Genomic DNA, 15,311 nt, shown 5'->3' with positions numbered 1-15,311 from the left:
CCCGCCTCCAGCGCCCTGAGGGGGCCTGCATTTCCTCTGACGCCCTGAGGACGCTTTGCCTCTTGGGAAATGAAGTCTTTTAGTTATTATTTTTTTCTATTTTTCGAAGAGCTTACCGTTCACCTGAATACAGGCCCGCACATCTCTAAGGATCCAGGTGTTTGGAGACCAGGAGCCTGAATGCGGAGCCGGTGTTTCGGGGTGGGACACCCCGATGTGGAGTGAGGCTTCGGCAGTCTCAGTGGACTGTGCACGGCGCACTCTCGCAGCCCTCAGGCTCGTCGCCCGCAGCCACAACCCACCTGGGGTGGGCCTGATTTGGAGCCGTGAGGATGGAGGCGCTCTCTGCGGCCTGGCTGCAGGAGGTGGGGACACACTGAGGGAAGAGTGTTGATGAGGGAGTCTAGGGTTCAGAGGTCAGAGATCAGGCTTGCGAGGAGTTAGAGGGGGGCGTCGAAAGTCGAGGGGGCCAGCGGCTGACAACTCAGGGAAGATGTTTATGAGTAAGGGGGCTTGAGGAAGGAGAGATGTAACCGGTCTGGCAGCCTTCTTCGGATACGGGCTGTGACCCCAAGCTCGCTCGGTAAGCAGCAGAACGAGGAGGAGGACCGATGTAGTCTCTCGAGAGCGAGGAGACTGAAGAGAGACGAGAGAACGGAAAAGGAATTCCCTGAATATCTATTCCTTGGGTTCGACTCTCACTGTTGGCCACTCAGCCAGGCTTTCCTCAGTTGTGACCGTAGGTCTTGGCATCCTGAGGAGATGGCTTCTCCCTCTAGACAGCCCCCACTCGGGGGATCAGGGCTGCTGCAAGGGAGCCGTACTCGTTCTTATGGAAGCCTGGTACAATCGTCCTGCTCCCCAGTGAGGGAAAGACGTCTGGAGCATCAGTTGGAGCCTGGAGACACCCTGGCTGGACTAGCTCTCAAATATGGGGTGACGGTGAGTCTTCCAATGATTGGGGGTGTGATGAGCATTTAGGAAAGAGTTGTGGCCCGCTAAGCAGTCTGCCCTGACGTTATATTAATTATATTGTGGTCTGCTTTGCCTTTGTTACTTGTTTTCACATCTCAGTGTAGTACTGTCTAGTTGGGACACATCACATCCGCCCTACTCTCCCAGTGGGAGGAGCGGCTCCTGTGGATTGGGTTGGCCTCGGGGGTGAAGTTGGGGGTGGACCTGTCAACTTGAGACTTAAGACTGATAACCAGTTAGCCTGCAAGTATGTCTGTTGTATGAGGGTTTCAGGTCCCCTGGAACCGGTGTTAGACAGCTGTGAGCTGCCATGTAGGTGCTGGGAATTGAAGCCAAGTCCTATGGAAGAGCAGCCAATGCTCTCAACCTCTGAGCCATCTCTGCAGCCCTGGTAACCAGTTTGATGAAGGTCAAATAACTTGAGTGTCAGAGGAAGGTTTGAGATAGGTCTGTCTGTCTGACTTAAGGCCCTTACCATTAGTCACGCAGAAACACTGGGGGTGGCTAGACCTTTACAGCAAGTCAGGAAGAGTTAGAATTCCCGAAGTGCCTGTTCTAGTTCTTTCCGCGCCAGGCTGTGCTTTCTTTCCAATGAGGCACAAAACAAGTACCCGCTACATTCATCGAGTATTTCTGGTCACACCTAGGAGGAGTTTGATAGGCATAAACGTTAAAGTTGTAGCCTTCCCCTCTGTATCCTGTTTTACCACATACAAACAAATGTTGAATTTAGACAAATTCCCATGCCTGCTGTACTTAAAGCATTATAGTAACCCTTCCTGGAGATAAAACATAAATGTGTACTGATGCGTTCGTGTGTAAATTCTGTGAGAAACGGAGACGAAGCAATGGTTATATAAGGAATAGTCACGAGGAGTGGGAAACCAGGAACTATTCGTTTTTGTGTGGAAGTAGGAGTGGATATCAGTTGACGTGGAATTAGGTTTGGCGGGGAGAGTGGATTTTCTAGTCATTATGTCACTGTGTAGCCTAAGCTGGCCTGGAACTCACAGTGTTCCTGTGTCGTGAGGGCTGAGGTGGGTGTGAGCGATAAACACTGTGGCGTAGGTTTTCTGAGTACCCTCACTATGGGCCTTGAAGACTTAGAAACCTTGCCCTCTGTGTTCCCTTCTACAGGTCTGTTTAACCCAGATATTTATGTCTTTGTCTTCCACAAGCTCTTTAAGAGCAGAAATAGTTTCCTTTCAACCTTGCGTCTCTAAATTCTGGCCTAGTCTCAATTACATGGAAGTTTAACAGCTGTCTGGAAGCTGCCTCGCATGGTGGCGCACGCCTTCAGTCCCAGCACTCAGGAGGCAGAGGCAGGCGGATCTCTGTGGGTTTGAGGCCAGCCTGGTCTACAGAGTGAGTTTTGGAACAGCCAAGACTACACTGAGAAACCCTGTCTGGAAGGAAAAAGAAAAGCTGCCTGAAAGCCAGGCTTGGTGACACAGCCTGACAGCCGTCAGGATGCCTAGGCAGACGGACTCAGAGTTCCAGGCCAGGTCCACATATAACAAGACCAAGGGAACTGGTGATTTGAAGGTGTAGCTGAGTGGTAGGATGCAGATGAGAGCCAAAGCTAGACACGTCCTGTGGGGCTAGCTAGAGAAAGGCCTTGCATCCCCTCTAGGATTTTGTTGTTTCGCCCATGAGGAGCCATAGAAGTTGCTGAGCCAGCTAGAGGGTTAATCAGATCATTTTTCTAGATGGCAAGGAAAAAATATGTGGACAGGAAAGCGGAAGAGCAATTAAACTGAACAGTTAGCCCAGATGAGAGATAGTAAGTGTGGTGCTGGTGGGCCGGACTATGAGAACGTGTGTGAGAGTTTTGTTTATTTATTAATTGTTGGAGGTCTGCTAGGGGTCCAGCCTAGGGCTCTGCACATGCTAGGCAACACTGTACCATGGAGCCACATAGCCCCATCCAGATTTATTTATTTTATTGCTAACCAGGTTTCATTATGTAGCTTGATTGTCTTCACACTCAGAAATCCCCCTGCCTCTGCTTTCCTAGTATTGAGATTAAAGATGTGTACTGTCACCAAGCGGTGATGGCACACACCTTTGAGCCCAGCATTCAGAAGGCAGAGGCAGGGGGATCTCTGAGTTTGAGGCCAGTCTGGTCTATATAGCAAGTTCTAGAACAGCCAGGGCTACACAGAGAAACCCTGTCTCAAAAAAAACCAGGAAAAAGAAAGGTACTCTACCATACCTAGCTCAGCTTTATTATTTTATTTTAAGTTTATTTTTAGTGTTTTGCTCGTATGTGTATCTGTGTGCCATGGGGGTGCCTGGTGCCCACCAAAGTCAGAAAAGGGTATTGGATCACCAAGAACTAGAGTTACGAATGGTTGTGAACCACTGTGTGAGTGTTGGGAATTGATCCCCCTCTGCAAGAGCAGCCAGTGCTTTTAACTATTAAAACCATCTCTCCAACCCCTCAGCTTTAATTATTAATAATTAATTTATTGTTATTAATTATTTAATTGTTAGCTTTAAATACTAGTAACTTGTTCTGTTTCTTTTGAGACAAAGTTCCTGGGAACTCAAGCTAGCTTCAGACTCCCATAACCGAAATGTCAAGGTCTTCTTGGCTGCCTCTAGAGAGCTGGGATCGCAGGCTTTGAACTGGTGTGTTACGGAGTCAAAGACTTGTACAATGACTTAAAATGTTTGCGTTGGTGGCTTGGGAAGATGGCCCAGTTGGTGAACAGTCATGAAACAGTGCAGCAGCCTTCCCACTACACATACCAAGGATAAAAGTCTGAGATCCTGAGCCAGGCTTGTTTTGAGATTAGCTTGGCCTACATAGTAACAAAGAAGACAAAAAGTTTGAGATGCTATATAAGATTGGTAGATTTTACTGTCAGTCATTCATTTTGGGTGTTTGTTTTTTTTTTTTTTAAAGATGGAACAGATTAAGCGTACAAACCGCCTTTATACTAATGACTCCATCTTCCTGAAGAAAACTCTCTACATCCCCATCCTGACAGAGCCCAGAGACCTATTTAATGGTTTAGATTCTGAGGAGGAAAATGATGGAGAGGAGGAGGTACGACCCAAGAAGGATGGCCCTGGTTCACATTCAGGGAAGAGGAAGAATCAAGAGTCAGGTTCAGGCCCGGCCAATGGCGAAGCCCTCCCACAGCACCAGGAAACCTCCACACCCATCCATGACCTTTCTGCCTCTGATTTCCTTAAGAAGCTCGATTCACAGATCAGTCTATCAAAGAAGGCTGCTGCCCAGAAGCTGAGGAAAGGGGAAAGTGGGTGAGTCTCCAGCTGGCCCCTCGAAGACCCTGCACAAACCCCTCTCTTTTAGCGAACCACAAACTAGTAGCAGAATGACCTGGATCAGGATATCCTTTCCCCATATGGTTCCAAGGCCGTGAACAAAGCTGGTGGCAACTGGAAGGGGATGAGGCAGTGGGAAATAGGTTCTGTGGCGTCTGTGTTCTCACAGTTCTCCCTAAGGTAAGAACTGTGCAGCAGTGTGAGGACAAGCGGTTTTCCAGGTGACATTGAGACTCCGTCCACCTCATGAAGCAAAGGAAGGCAGCCCCCCCCCAACACACCTTGCACTGGCTCCATTCTCAGGTTCTCCCTCACTCTGTTGCTCTTTCCTCACTTGCAGGGTCCCCGAGGAGGGCGCAGGGCTCCACCTCCGCTCCCCTAGGACGCAGCAGCGAGCAGTGCTCGGTCCGGTACCGCTGACCCGGACCTCTCGGACCCAAACACTGCGGGATCAGGAGGATGAGATCTTCAAACTCTGACGGTACCGCTGACCCGGACCTCCCGGACCCAAACACTGCGGAATCGGGAAGATGAGATCTTCAAACTCTGATGTCCCCGGACTGCTGCGAGAAGCTGAGGGGCAGGAGTCTGAGGTGAGGCTCAAAAGCCCAGCTTCCCAGCCTGCCTCATTCCTCTCCGGCCATCTTGCCCAGCTGTTTGTCAAGATTTCCTCAGCTGGGGACACTTTTTGCCAAGAGTTGGGAATGGAAACTGAACTCTTCCCAGTTCTTGGGCTGAATCTATCGTTGTGCTTTAGATTCAAAGGCTCCTTTACAGCCTTACAGTCCCTTCCACCGTTTCCCGGATTAGAGCAGGGAAGCAGAGGATCCCCACCCCCATCTTTAATGACGTTACCTAATTTATTTGGTGCTACATTGAAGTAATATTTATTTGCTATATCTAACTCCTTCCTCCTCTTAACTGAAATAATGTGATTTCTGTATCACTGAAGAGAGGGAAAGCCAGAGTGGGAGGGGGCAGTTGGCTGCTTACCTTTCCCGCCTTCGGCCTCCGGCCTCCAGCCTCCTGCCTTCCTAGCGAGCATGCTACTGAGGAGAGTCAGTGACACTCACCACAGAGACTGGTGGACTGGCTGGGCTGAGTCCTAAGTGAGCAGTTCCCTCTAACTCCTGACAGTTCTTGGCTCTGAGAGGAAGCAGTGGAGTGGGGTACTGACAGCCTCCCAGTCTGCCCCTTCACCTTCTCCCCTCTTCTGCTTGGCTAAGGGGTGGAAGAGGAGGCCTTGGGGTTCAGGAGGCAGTTGCAGAGCGCACCCCAACCTGCCTGTGTTCCTCACTTCGTATCTATTTGTAATCGGTAGCCCCGATCTGCAGTACAGTGTGTCTTTTGTCCCTTAAGCTGAAGAATAGGCATGGCAGCTCAGTAGTACCTGCCTGGCTTCTGTTCGCAAGTGGGAACCGGCGAGATGAGTGGCGTTTCTAGTCCTCGCCTCTGTCCAGCCTGAGTATGGAGCTAGAGAGATTAAACAGTGACTCCTGCGCGTGTTTTAGTGGTTTTATTTCCCCTGTGCCTCCCCTCCCCCAACTCCTTCTAGAGACTTTGGAACCCAGCCTCTGGTATGTGTCCAAGGGCTCCTCCAGCTCTAGGAGGTCTAGAGGCCTCTGACAGCCACCTTCCTGCTTCTGGCCTTCCGTGCCCCCTTCCTTGGGTTCGTGGAAGAGGAGGATCCCGTTTTGGGCAGTTCTCCTGGGAGAAGCAGACCCGAGTTTCACTTCATCTTCCTCAATCAGCTGTTTCCTTTGCTGGCACGGGATGGGAGAGCCGCCCCAGTTGGCCCATTGCTGTGCTCTGCCAGCAGTTGGGGGGTGGGAGCGGCCGGGGCGTCAACAACAGCCTTGGGGGAGAATGAAGCCAGGGGATTGAAAAGCACTTGAGCGGGGTTAGAAAGCCCGGTCAGTCATTTTTTGCCAAAGTCCAGTGTGCTGGGCTCTGGGGCCTCAGAGCTTCCCCTCATCCAGCAGCTTCCGGAGCCCGTCACAGATCTTGCCCAGGTGCTGAGTGAAGTCAGGCCCGTAGAGGGCTGCCAGCAGGTCAGGGTCAGAGTAGTGATCAAACACGTGCCTGATGCGGTCATGTGACTTGGGGGTGAGGTGGTGCTCCACCAGCTCCAACAGAATGTCCCGGCACTCGCTGAGCAGGCCCGCTAGCACAGCGGCCTCGAAGGTGAAGTCCACCTCACCAAAGCTGAGCGCGGTCATGGCGCCCTGCCGCAGCTTCTGGCGAAAGCGTGTAGCCAGAGCCAGCTCCCCAGGGCCAAAGCAGCCACTGCGGTGCAGCACGGCCACCTTGACAGCCACCTTGATGAGGTCTTTGAGCACCCGCTGTGCCTTGGGCCGGCTGTGCGTGTACTCTTTGGACACGCGGTAAAGCTCATCTAACACCTCGCTGCTGGTCTCGTCGATAAAGAGATGAGCCACGGACCGACCAGCCATTTTACTCAGCAGCTTCTTCTCTGCTTGTAGTGCCAGACTCTTTGAGCTGAAGGACTCCATGGTACCAGGGTGGGTATGTGGTCAGTCAGTAGCAGAGGCCACAGGCGTCCTTAGAGAAAGAGAAAGAAATGGCTTTTCCCCATTTTCTTTGTTTTGGCTGCTTTGTCCTCCTTCTCCCCTGGGGCCCCTCCATCCTGTTAGCCTTGCTTCTGCTTTTTCCTTTATTTCTGTAAACTTAGACTTGTGCCTCTCCAAAACAGCACAGAGGAGCAGGGAGAGCCTCGGCTGGAGGGGCGTGGGGATAACTGGGTTCGTAGAGCAGGAAACTACTGCCACGATGGAGAGAGAGCCTAGTGCCCATTTGGCAGGGAATTTGAACAGATACCAGTTTCGGATGCTAACTGTGTGTATCCTGCATCAAGAAACACAGGCACTACCCTCGTGTCTCCAGGCTTCAAATCAAAAAAGCCCATGTCGGTAGGGTACCATAGAACCTTAAAAGAAGTGGGAATATACGGGCCTCTAGAATCCTAATAAGAACTCTTGGTGCCAGGTGGTGGCGGCGCACACTTTTAGTCCCAGCGCCTGGGAAGCAGAGGCAGGCAGATCTCTGTGAGTTCAAGCCCAGGCTGGTCTACAGAGTGAGTTCCGGGACAACCAGATCTGTTAAACAGAGAAATCCTGTCGGGAGGGGGCGGGAAGCACTTGGCATTTTCAGAGGCCTACTGTGTGCAAGTGCTTAATATGAACTGTCTCGGTTTTCCAGTCTCCAGGCTAAGAGAACTTCTTGTTTGTTTGTTTGTTTGAGACAGGGTTTCTCTGTATAGTCAGTCCAGCCTGTCCTGGAACTTGAACTTGCTCTGTAGAGCAGGCCTGCCTCTGCCTCCCAAGTGCTGGGATTAGAGGCATGCACCGCCACCACCACCTGGCAAGGCTACAAGAACTAAGCTACTTGTCCTAGTGAATGATGAAACCGGCTTCAAGGAGTGGGAGAGGTGCCTTGACCCACACACTCAGAGGCGACTCACCATTGCCCATAACTCCAGCCTCAGGGGGATCCAACACCTTTGACCTCCACAGCCAAACTCATATACATAATTTAAAATAAAAAAATTGTAAAAAAAATAGGCTACAAGTTAAATAATCCCCCCAAAGCCCCTTCTGTCAAGGAGTGGTACCAATGAGGTGTCAGCCCACTGAGGAAGGCTGGGCGGCAGCGGTGGGGTTGGAGCTGAGGCCCTCCTGGTGGTGGAGCCGGTGCCTAAGGCGAGGCCATGGTCCTCCACTGTGCTTCTGCTTGTTTTGCTTCTTACTTCCCCCTCCCCTGCTCTGCAGGATGTGGCTGTGACCGCAATGAGGAGCAACCTCACCCTCTCCCCCAAATGAAAATGGGAGTCTGAAGAGGCAGAGGGAGACTAGCCAGGGGGCTTTCTCCCCCAGCTGAACCACTCCACCGGGAACCTGGAGCCTTGATTTGTTCCTGGCTTGCCCTGGGCTTGGTAGGGCTGCCCTCCACAGTGGGGGTGATTGCTCCATATGAGCCTTCCTGCCTTCCTGGCCCCCCATTGCCCCTATGCCATCTTCAGTTAGATCCCCCGTCCCCTCAAGGTCTCTCGTCTCTGGCCTTCTCTTTCTAGCCTCTGTGTCATCCCCGTGACCCTCGAGCCTAGCTAAGCTTTCGCTTTGTGCCACTGACCTTCCATGCCCAAAGAGACTTTACGTCTCTAAACCTCCGTCTTGCCCCACTGTGCACCTCCATTCCCTCAGCCTGCACTCAGCCCTCATCCCAAGCCAGGTCTCTCTTCCAGATATGCCTTGCCCCATCCGCTACAGTGGTTCTCGTGGGGACTCGAGGATTCCCCAATACAGAAAGGAAGGTCAGGGTAAATGGGTAGAAGTATCTCACACTGCCACCCCCAAACCTGCCCTTCTCTCACAGCCACCCTCTCACCTGCTGGGTGCTGGGTGCCAGTCTCGCCTCCGCTGTTGCTGAGAGCTAACAGAATGGAGAAGCTCCTAAGAGGCCCTTTGGTCTAGCCCCACCCCAAGCCCCGCCCACCTACTCTCAACCTCCGGTTCATCATCACTGTCATCAAGAAGGCCCGTGTCCCGAGAGCAACCTAGAAATAAGACAAAGGTCAGAAGGAATGGAATTCTGTAGGAAGCACGGACTCTGAGGTGGAAAGGGCCGATTGCACACCCTCCGCCTCAACTGCTTCTTTCTTGCTGCCTAATATTCTTGTGGTACTGAGAACGATGCAGAGTCCGGATTTTTAATGTGGTCATCGAGTGGTGCGGGAGAACAGCGTTATCACTAGTATCTTCAGGCTCGGGCAGGTAAGATTGGCACAGCCTGTCCTGGCCTCCAGTACAGGCAGGAAGCAGGTGCCAGGGTTAAGGCTGCTGAGCCATATGTGACCAGCAGGTGTCAGTATCAAACTGAAACACTAGTGGATCAAGTACAACGCCTTAGCAGCCCTTAGAGACCCTAGGAAACGAGGGCGCCAGTGAGGCAAAAGTCTTTGCCATTGAGAGTCTAGCAGTGGGCCAGGCGGTGGTGGTGCACACCTTTAATCCCAACCCTCAGGAAGCAAAGGCCGGGGAAATCTCTGTGAATTCGAGGCCAGCCTGGTCTACAAGAGGTAGTTCTAGGATAGCCATAGTTCTAGGACAGCCAAAGCTACATAAATAAACTCTGTTTTGCCAGGCAGTGGTGACTCACGCCTTTAATCCCAGCACTCAGGAGGCAGAGGCAGGGGGATCGCTGAGTTCGAGGCCAGCCTGGTCTACAGAGTGAACTCCAGGGCTGCAAAGTGAAATCCACCCATACCTCCAGCTCCAGGGACCCAGTGCTCTCTTCTGACAGTGTCCTGCATACGCATGGTCCTAGCCATGTATTTGGACACACACAGACACTAATCTTTTATGTCTTTTTAAAATTCATTTATTTTTGTATTTTTTGAAAGATTTATTTATTATGTATGCAGTGTTATGTCTTTTTAAAACTTGCTTGTTTTGTGTTTTTTTTTTTTAAAGATATACTTATTACATATATAGTGTTCTGTCTGCATGTATGCCTACACAGCAGAAGAGGGCACCAGATCTCACTGCAGATGGTTGTGAGCCACCATGAGGTTGCTGGGAATTGAACTCAGGACCTTTGGAAGGGCAGGTCGTGCTCTTAACCGCTGAGCCATCTCTCCAGCTCCCAGCTTGTCCTTTCTTGCACTGCCTAGCCGTGTTGGTACTTTCGCCAGCTCCAGTGTACCCTGCCGGGTCTTGCAGCCGCCTCTTCCTCTGTGCTAGCCTTCACACTCTGACCCCTCTGCTGAGAACTCTCCCCAACTCCCAGCTATGCCCCCCCATACACTCCCACTCATCCTCCGGGTGTCAGCCCTCCTGCCTCTGCCTTCTGTGTAAATTCTGGGGTTACAGGCTGCCCTTCGTTCTCCAGACTGCCTGGCCTGTGTTATGTAGTCCTCCCCTGTGGGAGCCTGTGTGTCAGTGTGAGGCCAGAGGCTGACAATGAGCATCTTCTACTGAAGCTGGGGTTCACCTTTGAGCCCCTGGGATTCTCCTGAGCCTCCTTCCCCCAGCACACATACCATCATGACAAGTGGCTTTTGGTGGGTTCAAGGAATTCAAATTCAAATTCAGATCTCCACGTCTGTACCTCAAGCACACTACCCTCCGAGCCACCTCCTGTGCCCCACACCTCCCTATTGTCATGTGTGACTTTATTAACTACCAGACCATGAACACATGAGGACATTTATGCTTTACCCTGCTCCTGGGTCAGGAGATAAGGGGCTCTCAGTAAACTTGCTTAAGGAGCTGCTGGCCAGGTAAGCTGAGTTCAATCCCCGTAACCCAAATTAAAAAAAAAAAAAAGGTCAGATGGTGTACACTTTAATCTTGTGGCACTGGGATGGCAGAGACAGGAGATCGCTGTGGTTCACTGGCCAGAACAGACAGCTTGGCTCACTTGGCTAGCTGCCAGACGATGACAGACCCTGTCTTACAAAACAAGGGTGATCTAGGCGTGGTAGCACACACCCTTGATCCCAGCACTAGGCAGCAGAGGCAGGTGAACCTCTGAGTCTGAGGCCAGTCTGGTCTGTCTCAAGTTCAACCAGGACTACACAGTAAGACCCTAAATCAAAAAGAGTGGGATAGGGGGCTGGAGAGATGGCTCAGCGGTTAAGAGCATTGCCTGCTCTTCCAAAGGTCCTGAGTTCAATCCCCGGCAACCACATGGTGGCTCACAACCATCTGTAGTGAGATCTGGCGCCCTCTTCTGGCCTGCAGGCATACACACAGACAGAATATTGTATACATAATAAAATATAAAAAAAAAAAGAGTGGGATAGGGTGTGCTGACACTTGAGAAAAGACACCCCAGGTTGACCTCTGACCTCTACATATACATACATGCACATGCACAGAGATGAGCACACACACACACACACACACACACACACACACACACAAAGATGATGATAAGGAAGAAATGGTAGCAGATGACAGTTACATCACATGATGTTGTTCTTATGGGAAGGTTTGACTTTTATGGTTTTATTTTTGCTTTTGCTTTTTGAGACAGGCTTTCTCTGTGTAACAGCTCTGGCTGTCCTGGAACTCACTCTGTAGACCAGTCTGGCCTCAAACCCACAAACATCCACTTGCCTCTGACTCCTGAATGCTGGGGTTAAAGGCGGGTGCCATCGTGCATAGCTTCTGTGTAGACAGGCGGACCCTGCACTCACAGAGCTTTCTGTCCCTGCCTCCAGAGTGCTGAGCCGTGGTGTGTACCACCGCCACTCTGCCCCACACCCTCCTGCCCTTTTATTTTCACCTTGCCGGGAAATTTGCCCAGGGCCTGTGTGCCAGGCAAGTGTCCTGCCGCTGAGCTCCTCTCGAGCTCCTCTTTAATGCATCACCAGTTCTAGTACGAGCTGAACCCAGCACATAATTAGCAATAAACTGAGAAAGTATCAAGGAGCTTTCAGAAACAGAGAACAGGCCGGAGACACGGGTCAGCTGTTAGGCACCCTGACTGTCCTCCACAGGGTTCGGTTCCCAGCACTGAAGCCCACAATCCTGTGTAACTCCAGTCCCAGGAAAGCCGACCACACCCTCTTCTGGTCTCTGAGGCCACCAGGAATTCATGTGGCACACAGACATGCATGCAGACAATACACCTAAATTCATAGAATAATAAATAAGTGGAACTAATTTTAAAAAGAAATAAAAAACTAATAACAATGGGAGGAAGCATGAAAAGACTAGGAAAATCAAAATATAAACCATTGGAAACTAACGTGGAGTGACATTGATCCTGGCACGCATACGGGAGGCAGAGGCAGGCGAATCTCTGAGTTCAAGGGCAGGCTCCTCTATAGTGTGTGTTCCAGGACCACAGAGAAAGCATCTTGAGAAAGAAAAGAAGAAAATTAGCATTTTGGCCGTGTAGAAGAGGAGCAAATGGTATTGATTACAGATCTTCTGGCTTTGGAGTTCTTACTGTGTTCCTGGGAGTTTTAGCTACCTCGAGTGAACTGAACAGGCCTGGTGACACAGGTCTCTACTGCCAGTGCTGTGGCAGTAGAGAAAGGAAGAGGAGCTGTCTTGGCTCCACAGTGTGTTTCAGGCAGCCTGGACTACATGACCTCCTGCTTCAAAGAGCAAGAACAAAAGTCTAAGCACGTGGTTCGATTTACGTCTGTAAGCCCCCTCGATCCCTATATTCACAGTGGTGCATACCTGTAAGGCCAGCCCTTAGGAGACTGAGGCAGGAAACTTGCTGAGAGAATCAACCTGGGCTGTAAAGTGAAACCTTCTCCCAAACTAAATTCACACATATACATGCATACAAAGACTTTTAAAAGATTAAATGATAGCCTGGTGTGGGGGCACATACCTATAATCCTGACCCTCCAGAGACAGAGGCAGGTCGATTTCTGTGAGTTTAAGGCCAGCCTAGTCTACTTGGAGAGATCAAGATCCAGTGGGGCTGCATAGTGAGATCCTGTCTCAAAAAGAAAACAAAGTTAAATGATATCTTTTGGGTTTTATATTTTATTTATTTATTGTTTTTTCAAGACAAGGTTTCACTGTGTAGCACTGGCTGTCCTTGAACTTACTCTGAGACCAGGCTGGCCTCAAATTTACAGAGATCCGCCTGCCTTTGCCTCCCAAGTGCTGGGATTAAAAGCATGTGCCCCCACTGCCTGGCTTGTTATTGAAGTTTTAAAGTGAAAGAGTTTATTAAATATGCTGCAAGAGGAACAATAAATCAGAGTCCATCATTTGATTTTTGTTTTGTTGTATGTAGCTCAGGTTGACTTTAAACTCATGGCTAGAGACTGAGGCGGGCAGTGGTGGCGCACACCTTTAATCCCAGCACTCAGGAGGCGGAGAGAGGCGAATCTCTATGAGTTCGAGGCCAGCCTGGTCTACAAAAGCTAGTTCCAGGACAGGCTCCAAAGCTACAGAGAAACCCTGTCTCAAAAAACCAAAACCAACCAACCAAACAAACAAAAAACAAACAAACAAACAAAAAACAGGAAAGAAAGAAAAAGAAAAAGAGTCTGAACTCAGGGCTTCATTTACTAAGTATGACAGCCATCACTGGCTTGTCCTTAATCCATCTGAGGTTCAGCATGGTGAAGATCTCTCATCAGTCAGTCAGGAATCCAGCCTGACAAAAATGGAGCCGTTAGGGTTTGCATCTACCCCACCCTGCCTTCTCCTTTCTATCTTTGATACTTTTACTTACTCCTTTACTTATTGATTGCCGGACATTATAACTAAATGCTTGGGATAAGAAGACAAAAGATGGGCTGGAGAGATGGCTCAGCGGTTAAGAGCATTGCCTGCTCTTCCAAAGGTCCTGAGTTCAATTCCCAGCAACCACATGGTGGCTCACTACCATCTGTAATGAGGTCTGGTGCCCTCTTCTGGTCTTCAGGCATACACACAGACAGAATATTATATACATAATAAATAAATAAATAAATAAATAAATAAATAAATTAAAAAAAAAGAAGACAAAAGATATGATACCTGCTGGGCATGACGACTCACAATGTGAACACTGCGGAGGCTGAGGAGATCGCTGGGACCAGATCAGTGTGGCCACACAGTGATAGACAGACATGGTGAGCTCCGGGCCTGCAGGACTGCAGAGTGAAACCCTGCTTGTTGCTGTTTAAACAAACTTCCTGTTTTTGTTTATTACATTTCTCTGAGAAGAATGTATTGACCTTCTGGATAGGATTTAATCGCCAGAAGCATAACTTCTTATACTTCTGTGGTAGCCAGCGCATGGCTTCTTCGCTGGTTCTGAGTCTGACTCCATTGCAGTTTGTGCTCCCGTCTGTGTAGCTGAAACCTGGCCTGCCCAGAACCATATAGAAGTCCAGGCCCGCCTGGCCGGTGGCAAACACCTTCAGTCCCAGCATTCAAGAGGCAGAGGCAGGTGGATCTCTGTGGTTCAAGGCCAGCCCAGTCTACAGAATGAGTTCCAGGACAACCAAGACTATACAGAAAAACCCTGTCTTGAAAAAAAAAGAAACAAAAACTAACCAGCCAAACAAACAAAAAAGGTAGTCCAGGCCCTGAATCCGAATGCTTGAATCGTAGTTGACAGTTGGTACCCAGGTTGGTGCATTCCTGGACCCCAAGCCCAGCATTTCTAGCATCTGGGAAGTTATCTTCATAGCTCAGTCAGTACCTTAGACTTTCCCAGGATTCCTTCTGCCCGGGCCCCGCTGTGCAGTGAAGAGTGGTCTTTTCATTTCTCTGATGCCAAAGGACCTGCTGCTGTCCTTAGCTTTGGAAAATGCAGGTGCCTGGCCTTGGCTGCCTGGGTCCGTTTGTTTCTGCTCTCCCGTACACAGGCATTGAGACGAAGCTTGTGGATCTGAAGCTTCTGCACGGGTTCTCCTTTCAGCCCAATCCTGTGCCATGATGGGGAATAGGAAGAGCAAGTTTCCTAGTTTTTTCTAATTTAGTTAGAGACAGTCTCACTATGTGGCCTTCACTCTGTAAACCAGGCTGGTTTTGAACTCACAGAGATCCACCTGCCTCTGCCTCCTGAGTGCTGGGTTAAAGTCAAGGCCTGTGCCACCTCCCCTGGCTAACCCCATTTTTAGACGGAGTGGTGAGTACACATTAGAGCTGAAATGGGAATAGCCAGCAGATATTTGTCTAAGTGGGGGTCATGCACAGCAGAAGACCTGAGCTGGACCCTGGGTTCTCGGTGAGAGGCACTCGGTCAGTCATTGCAATGGGGTGGGGATTGTGTTGGCCGGAGAGAATGCACAGCGTAAGAGCCGCCCAGAGATGTAACCCTAGAGACCACCCACACTTAAGGCGAGGTCGAGGACGCCATTCACAGATTCGAGAAATATTTATTAAGCCACTTGTCTCTGTCAAGAGAAAAAGAACCCTCTGAGGTCAAAGGGGAGATTTTAAGGAAGGAGAGAGGTCAGTGGGGTCGAATGCCATACTGGGGACAAAGGGATGAAGACTAAAGAGCTCTTCAAGAGCTGATTGTGACCAGGACGTCACTGGCAGCCTTGG

The 15,311-nt window shown here is 50.2% G+C and overlaps 2 protein-coding genes across 3 annotated transcripts; one reads left to right on the top strand and one right to left on the bottom strand.

Annotated features, from left to right (window-relative positions):
* The first annotated feature begins 101 nt into the window (after window positions 1-101).
* Window positions 102-5,771, top strand: Lysmd1 (LysM domain containing 1). Its single transcript, XM_048427853.3, has 3 exons — window positions 102-942; window positions 3,887-4,248; window positions 4,613-5,771. The coding sequence occupies exons 1-3, from the start codon at window positions 763-765 to the stop codon at window positions 4,749-4,751; spliced, it is 681 nt and encodes a 226-aa protein (XP_048283810.2). The 5' UTR covers window positions 102-762; the 3' UTR covers window positions 4,752-5,771.
* A 2-nt stretch (window positions 5,772-5,773) lies between these two features.
* Window positions 5,774-8,764, bottom strand: Tipe2 (TNF alpha induced protein 8 like 2). Of its 2 annotated transcripts, none has more exons than XM_048427854.3 (2): window positions 8,677-8,764; window positions 5,774-6,834 (listed from the first exon to the last, which is right to left on the bottom strand). In XM_048427854.3, the coding sequence occupies exon 2, from the start codon at window positions 6,783-6,785 to the stop codon at window positions 6,231-6,233; it is 555 nt and encodes a 184-aa protein (XP_048283811.1). In that variant the 5' UTR covers window positions 6,786-6,834; window positions 8,677-8,764; the 3' UTR covers window positions 5,774-6,230. The 2 variants fall into 2 exon arrangements, with proteins under 2 accessions (XP_048283811.1, XP_085534153.1); XM_085678027.2 differs by lacking the exon at window positions 8,677-8,764 and adding an exon at window positions 7,754-7,897.
* Window positions 8,765-15,311: the final 6,547 nt, after the last annotated feature.

Source organism: Myodes glareolus, chromosome 17 (genome assembly GCF_982192425.1).
Source record: "Myodes glareolus chromosome 17, mMyoGla1.1, whole genome shotgun sequence".
Classification (NCBI taxonomy): domain Eukaryota; kingdom Metazoa; phylum Chordata; class Mammalia; order Rodentia; family Cricetidae; genus Myodes; species Myodes glareolus.
The sequence above is the reverse complement of the archived record's forward strand: the minus strand, read 5'-3'. Positions and strand labels throughout refer to the sequence as shown.

Excerpts from the sequence above, each read along its gene's own strand:
- Lysmd1 (XM_048427853.3), top strand. The coding sequence starts at position 763 with ATGGCTTCTCCCTCTAGACAGCCCCCACTCGGGGGATCAGGGCTGCTG. Across the intron at positions 943-3,886 it reads CTCTCAAATATGGGGTGACG|ATGGAACAGATTAAGCGTAC; the intron begins GTGAGTCTTCCA and ends TTTTTTTTAAAG. Across the intron at positions 4,249-4,612 it reads CTGAGGAAAGGGGAAAGTGG|GGTCCCCGAGGAGGGCGCAG; the intron begins GTGAGTCTCCAG and ends CCTCACTTGCAG.
- Tipe2 (XM_048427854.3), bottom strand. The coding sequence starts at position 6,785 with ATGGAGTCCTTCAGCTCAAAGAGTCTGGCACTACAAGCAGAGAAGAAG.